This window comes from Daucus carota, chromosome 1 (genome assembly GCF_001625215.2).
Source record: "Daucus carota subsp. sativus chromosome 1, DH1 v3.0, whole genome shotgun sequence".
Lineage (NCBI taxonomy): Eukaryota > Viridiplantae > Streptophyta > Magnoliopsida > Apiales > Apiaceae > Daucus > Daucus carota.
Window position 1 is genome coordinate 9,390,477 of NC_030381.2, and position 20,724 is coordinate 9,411,200.

The window sequence follows — 20,724 nt, forward strand, 5'->3', positions numbered from 1 at the left end:
GAATTAATTTTCTTGAAATATTTAAGTGCTTATATTCAATTAATGAATATTAGTGTTTATTTAATTCATATTTTAATTATATTTGATTAATGGATTTGAAGCAATTCAAATTATTTTAAGTTGTCCATTAATTAAATTTTAATTAAAATACTTGCAGCATAATTATTTAAATATCATTTAACTGAATTTAATTCGGTTTAATTGTATTTGAATAAATTGTGAGTTCTCTTATCAATTTATTAATTCATTCTGATTTGTTCAAAATACTTACTAAATTGATATACTGACGTTTGGATTTGAAAGAATTTTGTTTTCTAAAAATTCTTTAAGTAAAAAGTGGTAACAGAGCGCAACTTTTGACTTTTTCAAGTCAAACGTTGCGCCTCTGTTCAGGAATGTATGAGTATACATTTCTCTTCAGCCAAGTCAGGAACTCGGCGCAACATTTGACTTTTCAGTCAAACGTTGCGCCACCAGCCTCTGTTACTTGTGTATGTGTTGTATAAGGGACTGCACTTAGAATCATTTCTCCGTTAGCAGAGTTGCGCCTCTATACTCCTGTATAGAGGGCAAAACAGTCTTTTCAAAGTTTGCGCTTTGATCATCTGTAGCCACTGTAGTGACTTAGAATTTTCTAAGTCATGAGTTCGCGCCTCTATACATACATGTATAGAGGGCACTACAGTAAATTTGATTGTTGCGCTTTACCTCGTCCCCTGTACTTAGTATAGAGGGCAAGTTGGTAATTAACCAACTTGCGCCTCAATACTACTGTGTGTATATATAACTCTCCCTTAAACAGTTTTCATTCATCTTCTCATATATACATACGCATATACACACCACTAAAACCTCTCTCAGCCGCTTTCAAATTACTCGAAGTCGAGATATTTGATCGAACACCACACCTTGGATTCTTGCCCATTCTGTGATCTGAAACCAGTTTTAGAACCACTGAGACGAGGGCTTTCATTTGATACCAGAATATTAACAATCCATTGAGATTTTTCGTGAGGGTTTTTTCGAAGCTTTTCATATTCTAGGACTGTTTTGAACGAGATTTTTGTGTCCATAATTTGCGAAACCGATACCATTATTCTTAGAATTTCAAGAAGTACAACATACTTTAATTTCATCGAAATCTGAAATTCTTGGAATTAGGGTTTTACGGAGCGTTATTATTTAATTATTTTCGTGTCATAAGTTGAAATTTGTTCGTTATTATTCGTGAAACGAAATTTATAATCATTTTTAATTCTAATTAAAAATGGCTGCAAATTTTGAGATTCCGAAAACAAATTTCACAATTGTTGAAAATAATAATTTAATTACGCAAGCGAATTATCGACGCTGGGTACGTTATATGTCTGAATTCTCGTATGCTAGATTTGCTATGACCGAATCTGTTTATCTTAACAAATCTCTTCTACGAGATTTCTTGTCTTCTATTTCTGTTGTGAATGCAGGACAGGTACTTGGTATTACTTGTCAAATTCAGGGACGAACACTATCAATTACTGAAAACACCCTGAACACTGCTCTGCAACTTCCAACAGAGAACTTTGAAGCTGTTCCAGATAGGGCTGAAAGGACAAACTTTTTCTTTGCTATTCACTGCCAGAGGGAGAATGGTGATCTTCCAGGAAAGATGTACGTCAAGCATTTACCCAGAGAATGGAATTTCATCTTTAATTCCATTTCTCATGTATTTGCACCAAAGACTGGAGGGTTCCATGGAATTACTATCTTCAACCAGGAAATAGGAATTGCAATAGCACAGAACACAAGGATAAATCTGGGACACTTAATCATGGGAGCTTTTCAGGACTCCTTAAGGAAAAACAGGAATATACTCCTCTATCCTCGGTTCTTCCAGGTTGTGCTGAATCAACTGCTGACTCCTGCTGAAAGAGCTGTCTATCCCAATATAGACAATGCTATATGCTCCTTCATGACTACCAGGGTCATTTCTATGCTGGACAACCATCAGAACTACACCAACAATGAGGATGTGGTTCTTCCGGAGGCAATGCAAGAATTCTTAAACAACCAGAACTTGCCTCCACCACACATTCAAAATGTTGCTGATCCAGTGGTTCAGGAAGAGGAGGCCCCTGAAACACAAGCTGAAGAAGTCACTGAGTCATCTCATCAAGCTAATATCCCTGAGACTCAAACTTCACAAATGGAAGAGGAAGTGATAGTGGAAGATGCACAGACATCCTCAGATGACCATGCTCAATCTGAAGGAGAGGATTCATTACAGGACAATTCCACTGATTCTGAAGATGAAGTGGATAGCCCTGATCAAACCACTGCAGCTGCACCTTCAAATGATGTGATGGTGGATATTTATGAACTCTTCACCAACACCTACAATCCACTGCTGCAGTCAGGTATCCCTTCTGACTCTGACAACTTGTCCTTCAGTGCACCTGATTGGGTTCAGAATCTTTTGGATTCCAATCAGCTTTCACCACCTATCACAAGTGCCAATGAATTTGAAATCCCCCAAGTTCATAACCAAGGCACCACTTCACAAACACTTGTAGCAGAAACTTCTCAACCCCTTAGCCAACCACTTCATATTTCTGAGAAAGAGGGAGAAAGTGCCTTAAGTGCACCACATAAGGAGATTGTTTCTGAAACTGCAGCTCTGTCTCCTAGTCAGGAAAGGAGAATAGAACCTGAGACAACTGCAGATATGTCTATTTCTTCACCACCTCAGCCACATGATATTACAATGCACAGTGAGGTTGCACACACAATTGAAGAATTGACGGTTGCTAACACTTTGTCATCCATGTCAGGGATAGACACTGTTGTTTCTGATCCTATTCAGGGTCAAATGCCTTCACAGGCTTCTGGGGGACACTTGGATGAATTGCCACATTCTGCATCCTTGTCTACCCCCCTGGGAGGGACATTCCCAGATCCCTTAAGGGACTCTTCACCTCTCGAAGGTGAACGGCAATCTGTTTCTGAGCCCTTCATTTCAGGAAGTATGCCAGTTATAGAGGACTTGTCACAAAGTCATTCGCCGTCAAAGGCAGTTGTGGGAAACCAGGGTGCTTCGCCTATTCAAGGATCACATCCTTCGAGCCCTGTGTCTACCCACCCTGAGATTCCAACTTAGGATCCATCAAAGGACTCACTACATTCAAGTAGTTGGCAACTTGTTTCTAATGACTCAGATTCATCTGACGAGGAAACTGAGGACGAAGGCTCACGAACCTTCATTGCACCTTCTGTGACCTCTCTAGAAGAGGCTAAGAAGATTTCTCTTGCAGGTACATCCACAGAAGCTGGAACTTCTTTGAGTGAGAGGGAAACACTTACAGAACATGTTATACAGAAACCCTCTAACTCACTGAGTGCTCTAGTCTTGAGTGAAATGAGAGAAACACCTGCAGAACGAACTAGTGAGAACCCAACAACCCAACCTACAATTGAATCTGCTACTCCAACTGTATCTGTGACAGAATTTGAAGCTCTGAAGTTCAAAGTTCAACATCTAGAAGCTGAGAATCTTGTTCTACGGGAAGAGTTAGTGGAAATAAAATCAACTATGGAACAAAGGTTGGCTGCACTTGAAGCTAAATTGCTAGCATCTCAAACTTCCAGAGAGGATTACTCAACTGAGGGGGAAAGAGCAGCAGAAAAAGCAAAAGGGAAAAGGGTGATCACAGGGGTGTCTGAAGAACTGATTGATTCTGCTCTTAAACATCAATTCAGTTACAGTCATGATGAATACATCCCTGAGTTTGTGGATGACAGAGTAATAAGGATGGTTGGTGTTGAGAATGAAGATCTTGAAGAAGGAGAAATCCCAGACAATGAAGTCTTTGCTGATGAACTTGCATATCATAATGACATCTTCCCTCCTCAAGAATTTGAAATTGCAAATCCACAAGACATTGCTGATGTTTCTAAGGATTATGCTGAGCAAAGGAGAGCAAGGGAGAAGTTAGAAAATCAAAGACGAATTCGAAGGGAAAAGAGACTTGCCAACTTACATAAAGATGGAGCTGAATGGGACATTGCTAGATCTGTGTTTGATTTTCCAGAGGTCACTCAAGAAAACAATGATGACGAAGTGAAAGATATCTTTGACTCCTTCAGGAACAATTACAAGGATTTACATGATTATCACGAGGTGTTAAATGATATCATTTCTACTGTGTCTGTTGCTGTGCTTCCTAGAAGAGGATGGATGGTAAACATGTCATTTAAGCTACAAAGAGAAGGCCATGGACTCAAGCATGTGTCAAGTCAGTTTCTCAGAGATCTATCTTTAACTGAGCTGTTTGTGGTAAGAAATAAGATCATCTCAACCGGCAGAAAGCATAATGAAGTATTCAGAGATATGGTGGAAGAATGGATCACTGATATTGGAGTTGAAATTCATGACAAACCTTCAGTTATCAAGTATTTCAAGGATGGTATGATTCAGAGTATTGGACTCACTGATGAAGCATTTGTCAACATACAATCCTCGTATACTGAAATATCTGGAAACTCAAGTCAGGGAGAAGTGCTCAAGGACTAGCAAGGGAAGACTAACTGCTGAACTGCTATATGCCTATCGTCTGAACTTTGCTGCTCTGAGAGACTTAGACTTATCAACAATCAATCGTCAACCACCATATCCACTGCCTCCACTCAATCCTGAAATTCTTGAAAATCCAAAAGCTCATGTTGTAACCTACAATCCTACTTCTGTGATATTCAAGAAGAAGAAAGACTCTGAGGCCATTGCTATACCACTGACAGAAATTGGAAAATTCTCTTCCAAAAGAATCATTCGTGCTGTTGCTGCTGTCAAGTTATCAGTGGTGAAAGAAGACAAGAGTGTGCTCAAAGATTTGATTGATCTTCTAGAAATAAGAAAAGCTGTAGAGACTGTCCATAACACTTCAAGGGTTCGTGCTCATCCATCAAGAATCATCATGAAAATTGAAGGAATGGAGAAGAATGTCACCTTTAAGAAGTTGAAGAAAATGGTTCATGTCCAGACTTTAGAGAAGATGAAGAAGAATCTAGAGCAACCTCCACCTGAGAACACACTAGAGCAAGTGGCACTGAGTACCATCACTGCTAGGATTGAAGAAATTGAGAGCAAGCTCACTCAGAAGAAAGAGGAGGAAGCTGCAAAGAGAAAAGCAGAGCAGAAGCTGATTAATGCAAGAGCCAAGAAACCAAGGAGAGATTAGTTCAGGCTAGAGGAACAATGGCTGCTTGTATTTACTTTTGATTTCTGGAAAATGTAAGATATAATCCAGACTGTACTTAGTATTATTTCCTGTTTAAAATAGTATGCTTTTTCATTGTGTCAGTTGAGTTATCTTCTTAAAGGATTTGCTTGTCGAACTCTAACAATCAAATAGGGGGAGATTGTAAAGCATAATGTAACGTAAATGTAATTACGATAACTCAACACAACAAAAGACAGGAAACAATACGTAAGTATATTACAGAAATCTACAGGTTGGAGATTCGATACGAACAGACAAAGTCAATCAAGATATCTGAGACGAGCATCCGTCCACTGGAAGAAGTTCATTAATATGTTCAAGCCTCAGTGAAGAATAAAGTTCAACGTGTCTGCTATCAAGATTGCCTGAAGATCAAGTATCAAAGACCAGAAGATTCCAGTATATTTAATTTGATTATTTATAATCAAATTTATCGAAGCAACACCTAACCCGGAATGACTGATCAAGCATATTATCAAGCAAAGGATTCAAAGAATTATTTCAGTTCGAGTCGTTCGTGAACCAGACCAGTACACAGGACGTCAGGACATACGAAAAGATTCAGTGGATTCGATCAACGAATTAATTGATCAAGTCAATCGAGCTGCTCCAGAATATGGCCAAAGAACTTATTGATATATATATATATATATATATATATATATATATATATATTAATTTTGAATTACTTGAATATAAATAATTCAAGTAATTAATTAAACACAATTAATTGTATATATATATATATATTTAATAAGTGATGCAAGTAAGCAGTTGAGAAATGGTCTAAGTACTCTACAGGGAGGCACCAACATTTGTTGAAGCGCAAACTTTGACTAAGTCAAAGTTTGCGCCTTAATAACCTTCCAACACTTAGATTATTTCTAAGTACTCACAGTGGTCTACTTTGAAGGCTTCATTGCAATGAGCGCAACCTTTGACTAAGTCAAAGGTTGCGACTCCCATTCATCCCAAGCGCAACTTTCACCTTCTAAAGACATTGGCGCAAACTTTGACTCGAATGTCAAAGTTGGCGCTACTCAGTGAAGTTGGTTAAAATCAGACTAAGTCACAGGAGATGGAATGCAATGGTGTGGGGCGCCAAGTTTGACTGGCGCCAAGTTTGACTCTCTTTTTCAAGCGCAAGTTCAAGCATTTGTGGAGTTAGATTTATTTTGATAAATCGAATCCGTCCAGGACGAATTCAAGTCGTCCAGGACGAACTCGTTAACCATGGTTAGTTGTTGGAAAGCCTATAAATAGAGGTTAATGTTTTCATTTGAAAATAACTACACACTTTGTAAGTGCACACACTATACACATTCTCGAGAGTTAAAATTAGAAGATCGTTTTTATCGAGAGTTTGTAATAGAGTGATTGTAGTCTCTGCAGCCGACACTTGTGTTGGAATTTGTAGCACCCGAGGATTATTTCTAATACAAGAATATTCCCCGACTTGCTGGAGTTATTTATTTACGATTGATTTAACATGGACTAAAACAAAGATTATCCGCAATTAAATTAAATCGAAGAAATTGGTAAGACGTATTCAACCCCCCCCCTTCTACGTCTGATTGGACCTAACAAACCTCTCACTAGATCTCTCTTGACTAGAGAGTTCATGGTTTTGAAGTTGAGGTGTGAGAGTTTCTTATGCCATAACCAACTATCTTCAGCAGACGCTTTGGCGTAGAAACAGTGAACTTCGTTTCCAGGTCCTGAAGACAAATCAGCTACGAATATATTGCCTTTCCTTATGCCACATAGTGAAGGACGTTTATCCTTGATATGTTTAATGATACATATCTCCTTTTCAAAATGAACATAATATCCCTTGTCACAAAACTGACTAACACTCAGGAGATTATGTTGAAGTCCTTCCACTATAGCAATTTCTTCTATGATGATCTTTCAAATTTTGTACTTGCCATATCCCACAGTACGACCTTTTCTATTATCAGCAAAACTCATTGTTGGGCCAGCTCCTTCTCTTATGTCTTCCAGCAGGGATCTATTGCCAGTCATGTGCATTGACGCTCCACTGTCAAGCACCCAGGTAACACGAACAATTCCACTGGCACCCTGCAAAAGACAACTTGATTAAACATTCTTTGGGACCCACACTTGATTGGGTCCAGCAAATTTAAAAAACTGATTTCTATCAGGTGTAACAACAGAGCCTCTTGGACTGATACTTGGTTCAGACTTGACTGAACTTACTTCCTTAACAACAGCCTTATAAACCTTAGTTTTAGGCTTTGGAACATAAGTCTCCTTCCTAACACGAGTAGGACTAGCAGTCTTTGATCTAGCATGCTTGTTGTTTGTGTGTTGTATAGGTGATGTGTTTTCATTTTTATCATGCAAAATTTTAAAATAAGCAGACATCAAATTGAAAGCACAAGTCATACAATTATCAACACTACAAGATTTATGACATGCATCAAAAGCAGGAACAATAGGAGTATCAGTCATAGTAGTAGGAACATCAATAGATTCTACTCTAACATTGTTAACAGATTTAAAGTTCTCAGTAGAATGGCATCTATTGTTTCTGTTCTTACTGTTCACAAAATTATTAGGCTTGTTGAACTTAGTTCTCTCAGAGTTGACACCTAAACCAGCTTTAGGCAACCTAACATTGCCTTTCACTTTGATTGGTTTGAGGTTTGTCAGACTCTCATCTCTCTTCTCATTACTCTCTTTCATTTTAAGGTCTTCCTGTTTGAGTTCATATTTAATGACAATAGGAGTCTCTAACAGAGGTTCAGCTACTGAGGATTTAAACAAAGGATGAGGGGAATCTTTCAAGACAAAAGGAATTCCTCTCTCCTCAGCACTCTTCTTAAAGGGAGTAATGTTACTAGCCTTTCCTACAGATTTGTTATAGTCAAAGCCTATTCCAACAGTTCTCTTGATCTCTTGTTTATCATTAAGTTCTTTGACTATCATGGAGGCATCCTTAAAGGCTTTACATTTCACTTTTTCTTCGTCTAGCTGAAGTCTTAAAGCAATCTCACCTTTCTCTAGAACTTTGAATTTAGCACATTGTAATCCTAAATCCATAGTCAACTGTTCTATTTTAGGTTTTAGTACTTTCATCTCATTCATCTTATAAGCATGAATTTCTAAGACTAAAGTATCAATTTTAAGATTGGCAGCTTTCATCTTTTTAATAGCATCATCTCTTTCAAGTCCTAATTGCATAAACAGTTTAGGGCATGTAGGATCTACCTGAAAGCTTCCAGCAGGAGGAGGTGAAGATGATCCAGTATTGGCCATGAAAGCAACATTCCCTAGCTGCTCCTCTTCATCACTATCTGTATCATCCCAGCTTTTGCCTTCTGCCAGATAAGATTTGCTTTTGAAGTTTTGACCTCCAGAAGTACCCTGATGCTTTCTAACCAATGCATCATACTTCTGCTTCAGCTCGTCGTACGAATCCTTTCTCTTTCCTTGAACCTTGGGTTGCTTGCACTCAGTTGCAAAGTGTCCAGGTTCACCACAATTGAAACATTTAAATTTACTTCTATCCACCATCCCAGTCTTGTATCCTCCTTTGCTCGTAGAAGATGAGTAACCTCCTTTTTGAAACTTGTTCACAGTAGGTTTGTACTTGTAGGAGGGATTCTTCCTGAATCTCATGTTTCCAAACTTCTTGGCAAACAGTGATAGAGATTGATCTTCTAACTGTTCAAGCTCTTCCATTGTATAGAACTCTTCGTCACCACTGGAAGAAGCAGTCTGACCCATCTCAGGTACAACAAATTCCTGAGTAGTCTTCGAAGGAACAACAACATCCTTCTTTTCTTCCGGTACAGGTGACTCAACAACTAGAGCTCTCGAATGGTTCAGTGTTTTACCCCAGCCATATCTCTGCTTGCTTTGAACTTGCTCAAGTTCATAAGTTTTCAAAACTCCGTAGAGTCTCTCCAGAGATATCTCATTCAGATCTCTGCTTTCCCTGATGGCAGTGATTCTGTGTTCCAGATGTTCAGGAAGTGTTAAGAGAAACTTCATATTGACCTCTTTCTTGTCATAGAATTTCCCATTCATATTTAAATTATTTATCAAATTATTAAGTCTGATAAACACTTCTGAAATCCCTTCTCCGGGATTGGAACCAAACTGTACATACTGAGCCATCAGTATCTCTTTCTTGTTTTCCCTAACTTCCTCTGAGCCTTCATTGATAATCTCTAATGTATCCCATATTTGCTTGGCGTTCGTACAATTTACAACAGCATTGTACATCACTGGATCTAGAGATTCAACCAAAATTAGTTGAAGAGCGTCATCTAAGTTCATCTGTTCACTCTCTTCATCTGTGTATTCAGAAAGTTCTTTCGGAATGACCTGATGAGGTATTAACACACCATCCTCTTCGTGTGCTAATATGACATTCATCGGAGTAGTAACACCTTTGTCCAAAATCCCGATGTATTTTCTGTTCGCTGTTCGGAGGAATAGGAACATGTGCCTTTTCCATAGGCCAAAGTGTGTATAGGATCTGATACGGAAAATGGTATCAACCTCGCTCTGATACCAATTGTTAGGTCCAGATACGATTGTAGAAGGGGGGGGGGTTGAATACAATCGATACCAAATTATCGCGGAAGTGAATCTGATTGAATAAAACTTGTTAATCAGATTATAATTAATTAATATAACAATGTTTGAAGTCGTTATATAATTAATATGGTTCAGTTTTAATGTCCACTAAAGTTCGTAGAATAAATTCGACAGGGTATATTCTAGATTTAGTGATTAAAACAACCGGGTTATCAAAGCACAGAAAACTGTGGATATAACGATCAAGCAAGTTACGAACAACTTGAAAGCTTTACAAATGCTTTGAATATCAAAGTGATGAACACTTAGAAATGAAGAAACTAAGCCATATATATAGGCAAAGCTTTGTACTTGTAAGACAATGCAAAGACAAGACAAATACAAGTAGAAAAGACAATCTAACAAGGGCAAAACTGTTAGGTCCCGATACGATTGTAGAAGGGGGGGGGGGTTGAATAAAATCGTCACAAAATTCGCGCGGAATAAATCTGATTTAAATATAACTGGATAATCAGATTTTAATTAATTAAATAAACAAGGTTCAAGTAAAAAGTAATTTAAACTTGAAAGTCGTTATTAAATTAATTAAGGTTCAGTTTTAATGTCCACTAAATATTCTAGAATAAATTTGACAGGAAGTATTCTAATTTAGGGATTAAAATAATCGAGTGATCAAAGCACAGAAAACTGTGGATATAACAAGCAAGTTACGAACAACTTGAAAGCTTAACAATGCTTTGAAATCAAAGAGAATGAACACTTTCAAATGAAGAAACTAAGCCATATTTATAGGCAAAGCTTTGTACATGCAAGACAATCACTAGACAAGACAATTACAAGCTAGCAAAGACAATTACAAGAAGGGTAAGACAATCTAGGCTTGGGCAAGACAATAAGGGGCAAGGAAAGACAATCACAGATTGTCTACCAAGCTTTAAACTCGCCAGAAAGACAATTGGAGGGAAGGTATGACAATCTGTCACAAGGTAAGACAATCACTAGAATCGGCAAGACAATTCAGGATTGTCTTGCACACCTTCAAGCATTCGGCAAGACAAAAGGATTGTCTTGGCAGAGAAGAAACTCTCGGCAAGACAAACCAATTGTCTTGGCAGAGGTGATAACTTCGGCAAGACAATTCATTTAAATTGTCTTGCTGCAACATTAATCTCCCCCTATTTGTTTAAGTTATCACTGGTTGTACAAAATAGGATTAGACATATACCTTTGAATAAGGCCTTTTAATCTCCCCCTATTTGTTTGTTAGACACTAACACACAAATTCAGACGAGGATAACTCAACTAACAACAACTAACAACTTTCTATGACTCAATAAACATTAATACCAACTCAACCTATTAGGAAACAATCCCAGTTGATAAGAGAAACATAAAACATTAAAATGTACATAGTAGATGGTTTCTGGTAATACATATAACATTGTACCAGTCTCCATTTTTCTTCAGACAGCTACTTCTTCTGGAATACCTTTCAATCTCTTAAGACCTTTCAATCTCCCCAGAGGCCTTGCAATCTCCTTCCAAGATATAACATGTAATTCTCCCTTAATCTTCTCCCTCATATGTTCATAATATTCTCCCCCTTAGATGATAGATTAGAACATTGATATTCTCCTTCCATGGGTTCTGGCAATATTATTCTTCCCCTATGTGACTCTGCACTCCCCCTAAGTGAGGCATAGAACATTCTTCCCCTTAGAGCATGGATCATAGAATATTCTCTCATAACATTCTCCCCTTTAACATCATTGAACATTCTCCCCCTTAGTTGAGGAATCCTCAATTGTTATCAATAATGATACCAACTGATTAGATAAAACATTGAATGACAGAATCCAGTATGAAGAAGATAGGGCTTCGTAGAAGGTGCATCCAGTAGAAAAGTAACCATAGTAAGCATCCACATAGATAAAACATTATAGATACCAATTTTGAACAATAAGGTTTAAATTTGGTAAACAATGGGTGTCTCTCAAAAACATTCTGCAGGTGTATCACTCGACACTCAAAATATCTCTCAGTTTATTGGTAAAGGTGTCACTCACAAGTTCTGTAAGTGTTTCACTCCACACAAATCCTGAGCTTCCATAGATGGTGTGATGTACCTGCAATTAAGATCACCTTAGCCTCCTCATGGAAGGTCATTGGTGGTGCAATGGGAGTTCGTAATTCCCGGTCCTCGTAGACTCGTCGGATAAATCCAAGTCATAGTCCACAAGTTGCCAACTACTTTCATAAAGTAGTAAATCCTTTAAAGGATCCAGAGTTTGATTCTGGGAGGGTAGACATTAGGCCTTTCAATGGCATGAAACCTATGTTTCCCTCAGATACCTGTTAAGGCACTTGATCCTTAGAAGAATCCTCTACCAGAGTAGATTGCCTTTCACCTACAAGGGTGAAAGATCCCGTTGGGGATCCGGAAATGTTCCTTCCGGGAGGGTAGACAAGGACGTTTTAGATGGCAACGTGTCCAAGTTTCCCTCGGATGCCTATGAAGGCACTTGGTTCAATAAAGAACCAGCAATTCCAATGTCTATCCCTGATATGGACGACAAAGTTATTGCAACCGTCAATTACTTAAATATTTACCAACCACAGAAATATTCACAATATTAGTATTCACAACATAGATACCAATAAGAAATACTTTACAAGCATGCAACAAAATTAAAATGGAATTAAACATAAAAACTATTTACAAGAGCTCATGTCATGTTTAACATTCCAAGTCCACAAACCAATCTTGAGAAAGTGGATTTATCAAGTGGTTTAGTGGAGATGTCAGCAATCTGATTAGCTGATGGTACAAAAAGTAGCACCACAGTTCCATTCATGACATGTTCTCTAATAAAATGATACCTTATGTCAATGTGCTTGGTTCTAGAATGTTGTACAGGATTGTTGGAAATGGCTATCGCACTTGTATTATCACAAAATATAGGAATTTTGTTTAATACAAGTCCATAGTCATTAAGCTGATTCCTAATCCACAAGATTTGAGCACAACAGCTACCTCCCGCAATATATTCTGCTTCGACCGTCGAGGTAGATACTGAGTGTTGTTTCTTACTGTGCCAGGAAACCAACCGTCATCCTAGAAACTGACAGCTTCCAGAAGTGCTTTTCCTATCAATCCTGCATCCTGCATAATCAGAATCTTTATAGCCTGTTAGGTCAAAACCAGTGTTCTTAAGGTACCAGATACCTAAATTTGGTATGCCCTTAAGATATCTAAAAATCTTTTAACAGTTATAAGATGTGACTTTTTAGCATCACTCTGGAACCTTGCACATAAACATGTTGCAAACATTATATCAGGTCTACTAGCAGTGAGATAGAGTAATGAGCCAATCATACCTCTATTGCTTGAAATATCAACCTTCTTACCAGATATGTCCTGTTCAAGCTTAGTGGCAGTGGTCATGGGTGTCTTTGCCGGTGAAGAGTCCTCTAGATATTATTTCTTCAGAAGATCTCTGACCTATTTTTATTGGCAAATGAAGATCCCATCATCTTTATGACTTACTTGAAGACCAAGAAAGAATGACAGTTCACCCATCATACTCATCTCATAGTTACTCTGCATTAACTTAGCAAATCTCTTGCACGAGTTATCGTTAGTAGAACAAAATATAATATCATCAACATATACTTGAACAAATATCATAATATTTTCATGCAATTTATAAAAAGAGAGAGTTTTGTCCATGACACCTCTAGTGAAACAAATTTCAAGTAAAAATTTAGATAGAGTGTCATACCAGATTTGTGGTGACTGCTTGAGTCCATAAACAGCTTTAAACAAGAAGTATAGAAAATCAGCAAATTCTGGATTTTCAAAGCCAGGAGGCTGTTCTAGATATACTTCCTCTTCTAGCTTACCATTCAGAAATGCACTTTTCACATCCATTTGATAGACTTTAAAGTTGGAGTGTGCAGCAAATGCAAGAAAAATTCTGATCGCCTCAAGACGTGCAACTGGAGCGTAGGTTTCATCATATTCAATTCCCTCTTCTTGGGAGTAACCTTTAGCAACCAGTCTGGCTTTGTTCCATACAACAATGCCATCACCATCAAGCATATTCTGGTAGACCCATCCAATTCCAATAACAGACTTTATCTTTGGTCTTGGAACCATGGCCCAGACTTCTTGTCTCTCGAAATGATTGAGCTCTTCTTGCATAGAAAGAACCCATTCCAGATCGGCTAGTGCATCTTCAATTTTCTTCGGTTTTTCCTGATATAGAAAACCCAAATATAGACATTCATTCTGAGTTGCACTCCTAGTCTAAACACCAACATCTGGATCACCAATGATTAGTTCAAAGGGATGATCTCTACTCCAGATCATCTCCCTTGGAAGATATAATCTTGATGATTCGTCAGAATTATCATTGTGATGCTGTGTTTGACCAGTTGATCCACCATCTCCCCCTGAGTTGCTGCCAGGTTGACTAGATGATCCACCACTAGCATTAGTAGAGTCCACAGTGTTTCCTTTGTTTTCTCCACCAATACCTGGATCAATATTAGCATTGTTAGTCTCATTACTAGTTGCAGCATCAGGTTATTCATCGTCATCATCCGAGTCTGAGTCAGGATATTTATCAAACTTTAGTGACTCGGATGGATCTTCAAATTGGATACTTGGGAGTTTAGTGTCATCAAAAGTAACGTTGACACTTTCCTTGACTTGTAATTGATCAATGATAAACACCTTATATGCTTGATGAGAATAACCAACAAATAATTGCTTAAAGTGCTTTGGGTTCAAACTTGCCACGATGTTCATTGCCATCCTTAAGCACATCTCAAATACATGAAAGTACTTGACCGTTGGTTTCTTTTCGTTCATACGCTCATAAGGAGTTTTCATATTTTCCTTGTTGATCAGAGTTCGATTCTGGGTGTAACAAGAAGTATTTACAGCTTCAGCTCAAAAGTAGATGGGCAACCTTGATTCGCATAGCATAGTTCTTGCAGCTTCAATCAAGGTACGATTCTTCCTTTCTACTACTTCATTCTGTTGTGGAATTCTTGGCGCTGAGTATTGTCTTGTTATGCCATTGTCGGAGCAAAATCTGTTGAGAGTTTTATTCTTAAACTCTATTCTATTATCGGACCTTATTGCTCTGACACGAAGTTTATCATTCGAATCCAACTCGATCTCCTTGATAAGATCAATTACCAATTGAGGAGTTTCATCCTTATAATGTAAGAATAAAACCCATGTGAACTTAGAGAAGTCATCAACAATCACCAAGGCATATCTCTTTCTTGATAAAGACATCACATTAACTGGACCAAATAAATCCACATGTAATAGTTGAAGTGGTTCAGTAATGTTACTGGTGTCTGTGCCTTTGTATGATGCTATCTTAGCCTTCCCATTCTGACATGCCTCACAAAGTCCTTGTAGAGTGAATTCCAAAGGAGGCAGTCCTCTCACCAAATCCCTCTTGACCAAAGAGTTTACAATTTTAAAATTAAGGTGAGACAACTTCTTATGCCATAGCCAACTATCTTCAGGTGAAGCCTTTGAATAGAAACAATTATCTTCATCATTGGCACCTGAATTGAGATCAGCTAAGTATAAGTTAGCTTTTCTTACTCCACATAGAGCAAGACGGTCGTCTTTAGTGTGAGATATCAAATACTTCTCCTTGACAAAGTTTACTTGGAATCCCTTGTCACAGAAGATTGTGCTTGAGTCCTTCAACAAAAGAAACATTTTCAATGATAACATTTCCAGCAAATAAATTACCATATCCCGTAGTACAACCTTTGCTGTTATCTCCAAAGGTGACAATCGGGCCAGCTCTCTCAATCACATTTGATAGCAGGGCTCTATCACCGGTCATATGTCTAGATGATCCACTATCGAGAATCCATACAACCTTTTCAACCTTGTTTGGCTCCCTGCACATATCAAACGAATTAAACCTTCTTCGGAACCCAAACTTGGTTGGGCCCGGCATACTTAAAGAATTGACCTTTGTCAGCTTTGACAATAGATCCTGTTTGAATAACATCAGCATCCACCTTGACTGTACTTACTTTCCTACAAACAGCCTTGAACACTTTAGGTTTAGGCTTGGGAACATAAGTATCCTTCTTGATAGGAGAAGGACCGGCAGTCTTGGTTTTTGCAAACTTACTATTCATGTGCTTTCTAGGTGTTGTGTTTTCTTTGTTAGCATGCATACTTTTAAAATAAGCAGACATTACATTAAACGCACACAACATGCAATTATCAACACCACAAGGTTTATGGCACATATCAACTAAAGGAACAGTAGGCATGTTATTCAGAACAACAGGGGGTTTAATAGTTTTTACATTAACATTTTCAGAAGTTCTAATGTTATTAGTAGAAGAGCATGTATTGTTATCATTCCTGCATTTAACAAACTTATTAGGCTTGTTAAAATTATTCTTTAAGCCATTGGCACCTATGCCAGCTTTGGGCGAACTGAATGTGCCCTCAACTTGCATTGGCTCTACAGATGCCAAAATCTCCTTCTCATTCTCAATATCCTCTAAATTCATTTCATATTGAATAATCACGGGCATATCAAGTAATGGTTCTGCGACAGGGGTTTTGAATAAAGGTTTGGGAGCATCCTTTAAAACATGTGGGATACCCCTGTCTTCAGCACTCTTAACAAAAGGAGTTATATTACTAGCCTTACCTACCGACTTGTTGTAATCGAAACCTATACCAACTTTCCTTTTAATCACTTGTTGGTCCACTAGGTTCTTAACAATATTAGTCGACTCCTTATAAGCAAGGCACCTAACCTTCTCTTCAGCTAACTGCTCATTCAACTTTTTCTCCCTAAATTCTAACACTTCGACTTTATTAGTCTGAGTCAATAACTGACTAGTTAGTTGTTCAATTTTAGGGGTGAGCACTAGTTTTTCTTTTAACTTTAACTCATGAACTTCTTGCTTTAAAGCTTTGTGTTCAAGAGTCAGAGCTTTGAGCTTATTACGAGCGTCATCACGTTCAAGTCCTAATTGCATAAACAGTTTAGGGCAAGTAGGATCTACCGGAAATCCGCCAGTGCGATGTGGAGGTGTAGAAGGTTCCATAAAAGTCATTAGAGCAACATTCCCCCGCTCTTCCTCCTCATCACTATCTGTGTCATCCCAGCTTTTCCCTTTTGCCACATAGGACTTCCCTTGGTTGCTTTGGCCTTGATGCTTCTTTAGCAGAGCCTCATACTTCTGCTTTAGCTCGTCATAAGATTCTTTCTTCTTTGCCAGCTGATTGGGCTTCTTGCACTCCGATGCAAAGTGACCAGGCTCATCACAGTTGAAACATTTAAACTTGCTTCGATCAACCATCCCAGTCTTGTAAGCCCCTTTTGATGTTGTGGACGAAGATCCCCCTTTCTGAAATTTACTACCAGAAGATTTAAACTTGTAGGAGGGATTCTTCCTAAATCTCATGTGACCAAACTTCCTGGCAAACATAGCAAGAGATTCGTCCTCCAGCTGATCTAACTCTTCCATCGAGTAAAATTCATCATCTCCCGTACTTACTGAAGTATGTCCCATTTCCGGCACAACATACTCGTGGGAGCTTCTTGAAGGTACAACAACCTTCCTTTCTTTCACAAGAGGTGATTGTATTATGAGGGCAGTAGAATTGCTGACAGACGTAGACGTGTTCAGTGTCTTTCCCCATCCGTATCTCTGTTTAGTTTGAGCCTGTTCCAATTCATAGGTTTTCAGAACCCCATACAGCTGTTCCAATGAGATCTCTGTCAAATCTCTGCTTTCTCTGATGGCGGTTATCCGATGTTCTAGTTGCTCAGGGAGCGTCAGCAAAAACTTTAGGTTCACCTCTTTGTTGTCGTAGTATTTCCCGTTCAGATTCAGATTCTTTATCAAATTGTTGAATCTGATGAATACTTCAGAAATTCCTTCTCCGGGATTAGAACCAAATTGCTCATATTGAGCCACAAGAATTTCCTTCTTGTTTTCCCGTACTTCCTCAGATCCTTCATTGATAATTTGCAGAGTGTCCCATATCTGCTTAGCACTTGTACAATTGACAACATTATTGTACATTACTGGATCCAATGATTCGATCAGAATGAGCTGTAGAGTTACATCTAGATTTATCAGCTCATTATCCTCATCCGAGAACTCAGCAGGTGTTTTCAGATAGGTTCTGTGAGGAATAGTAACTCCATCTTCAGTATGTTCCAAGATAATATTCATTGGGGGCGAAAGACCCTTCGTCAAAATATTTATGTATTTTTTATTCGCCGCCCGGAGGAACAAAAGCATGTGTCTCGTCCAGAGACCAAAATTAGCCTTGTCAAAAGGTGGAATTTTAATGCTGCTAATTTTTGCGGTAGACATGGTAGAAGATTTAAATGTTTGAGTGTTTGGGAAAATATTTGGATTTTGAAAGAAAAATATTTTTCGATCAAAAATAATTTTTGGAATAAAATTATTTCGAATTAAAAAATATTTAGAAAAATATTTGAAAGAAAAATAATTTTCGATCAGAAATAATTTTTGGAATAAAATTATTTCGAATTAAAAATTATTTGGAAAAAGATTTGAAATAAAAATAATTTTCCATCAGAAATAATTTTTGGAATAAAATTATTTCGAATAAAAAATTATTTGAGAAAAGATTGGATTTTTGAAGGAAAAATAATTTTCGGTTAGAAATAATTTTTGGAATAAAATTATTTCGAATAAAAAATTATTTGGAATTTTTAGAAATTTTCAGAGTGAGTGTAGGATCTGATAAGGTAGATTATATCAACCGCTCTGATGCCAATTGTTAGGTCCCGATACGATTGTAGAAGGGGGGGGTTGAATACAATCGTCACAAAATTCGCGCGGAATAAATCTGATTTAAATATAACTGGATAATCAGATTTTAATTAATTAAATAAACGAGGTTCAAGTAAAAAGTAATTTAAACTTGAAAGTCGTTATTAAATTAATTAAGGTTCAGTTTTAATGTCCACTAAATATTCTAGAATAAATTTGACAGGAAGTATTCTAATTTAGGGATTAAAATAATCGAGTGATCAAAGCACAGAAAACTGTGGATATAACAAGCAAGTTACGAAGAACTTGAAAGCTTAACAATGCTTTGAAATCAAAGAGAATGAACACTTTCAAATGAAGAAACTAAGCCATATTTATAGGCAAAGCTTTGTACATGCAAGACAATCACTAGACAAGACAATTACAAGAAGGGTAAGACAATCTAGGCTTGGGCAAGACAATAAGGGGCAAGGAAAGACAATCACAGATTGTCTACCAAGCTTTAAACTCGCCAGAAAGACAATTGGAAGGAAGGTATGACAATCTGTCACAAGGTAAGACAATCACTAGAATCGGCAAGACAATTCAGGATTGTCTTGCACACCTTCAAGCATTCGGCAAGACAAAAGAATTGTCTTGGCAGAGAAGAAACTCTCGGCAAGACAAACCAATTGTCTTGGCAGAGGTGATAACTTCGGCAAGACAATTCATTTGAATTGTCTTGCTGCAACATTAATCCATTCGGCAAGACAAACTAGATCAGGTGAACACGCCGAAGTTTATTAACTTCCGTCTTTTAGTCTATCTAGTCTTATTATAGCCAGCTCCTTAGAAATGCTTTTAATCCCGCACAGCTTATAATCTTTAATTAATAAATATTTAATTTAATCCAGAAATTATATAAATAAATATCTAATATTATTAGACATTTATAAATATAATTTTCTAATTAATTAAAATATTTATTAATATAAATAAATCTTTACGGTCCAAGCTGCGGTCTCTAGACGGCCAGGAACCGGACTCCTTTTGCCTTGCAAATAATATTTTAATTCCATCCGGGGTTCCAGCTTTAAGATTATATCACTTTCCATAGCGTTGGTGATAATTCTTTTTCCTCATAGTCAGACAAGTCTAAGATTCGGTCTCCTGTGGGTCTGGAACCGGATCCCTTTTGCTTTGAAAAATATAAATCAATTCCAACCGGGTTTCCAGCATTAAGAATATATCACACTCCATTGCGTTGGTGATAATTCTTTTTCCCATAGCTAGACAGGTCTGGGCGGCGGTCTCCTTGTCCTTCCTTTTGGCCTTCTTTCTTTTGCTTTCTTTTTGTAAATTAATTCTAAATCAATTAACTTATTAATAAACTTAATTATCAAATTAATTCTAATTGAATTAATTTAACAACTAAATAAATTAATAGAGATTAATTATTTAACAAAGAATTAATTAAAAACTCTATAATCCAGAAAGCAAATGTCTTGAGCCTTCGTCTTGATCATCACACGGCTTGAACGACCACCTTCTTTTGATGTTAAATATTCAATATAAATAGCTGGCATACAAATGTACTGTCTGGTTCATCTTTGCCTAACTAAATTGAATATTCTCCATCAATCAAACATTTGAGCTGTGGTCGGGTCTTCGAATCTTTGTCTTCTAGTTCTTCTTCATTTCAGTACACATATGGAATCTCTGATGAAATAAATACTTGAATCTTCATACCTTCCGAACTCCTTGAACTGCTACACAGTTTATTTGACACTGAGGCTTGATCATATGGAATGAACTTCTTCCAGTGGCTTGCAACAGAAATCTTGGAATTCTTCTGACATTCTGATTCTTGTATTTACTAGACTTTCTTGAACTGATTCCAACTAAACTATCTACTATCATAACTTATCAGAGACTAATCCAGGTTGAGTTACAAGTTGAGTGGTTATCAGACACTAGTTGAGTTATCACTGGTTGTACAAAATAGGATTAGACATATACCTTTGAATAAGGCCTTTCAAAGACAATCCAAGAGCAACGGAAGACAATTACAATTGCCTAGCAAGCCAAAAGCATG

At 37.5% G+C, this 20,724-nt stretch overlaps 1 protein-coding gene across 1 annotated transcript; it reads right to left on the bottom strand.

Annotated features, from left to right (window-relative positions):
* Positions 1 to 14,784: 14,784 nt before the first annotated feature.
* On the bottom strand, positions 14,785 to 18,080 carry LOC135151201 (uncharacterized). Its single transcript, XM_064088926.1, has 5 exons — positions 17,153 to 18,080; positions 16,645 to 16,990; positions 15,829 to 16,053; positions 15,613 to 15,767; positions 14,785 to 15,419 (listed from the first exon to the last, which is right to left on the bottom strand). Exons 1-5 carry the CDS (start codon positions 18,078 to 18,080, stop codon positions 14,785 to 14,787), a joined length of 2,289 nt encoding a protein of 762 aa, XP_063944996.1.
* Between the last annotated feature and the right edge of the window lie 2,644 nt (positions 18,081 to 20,724).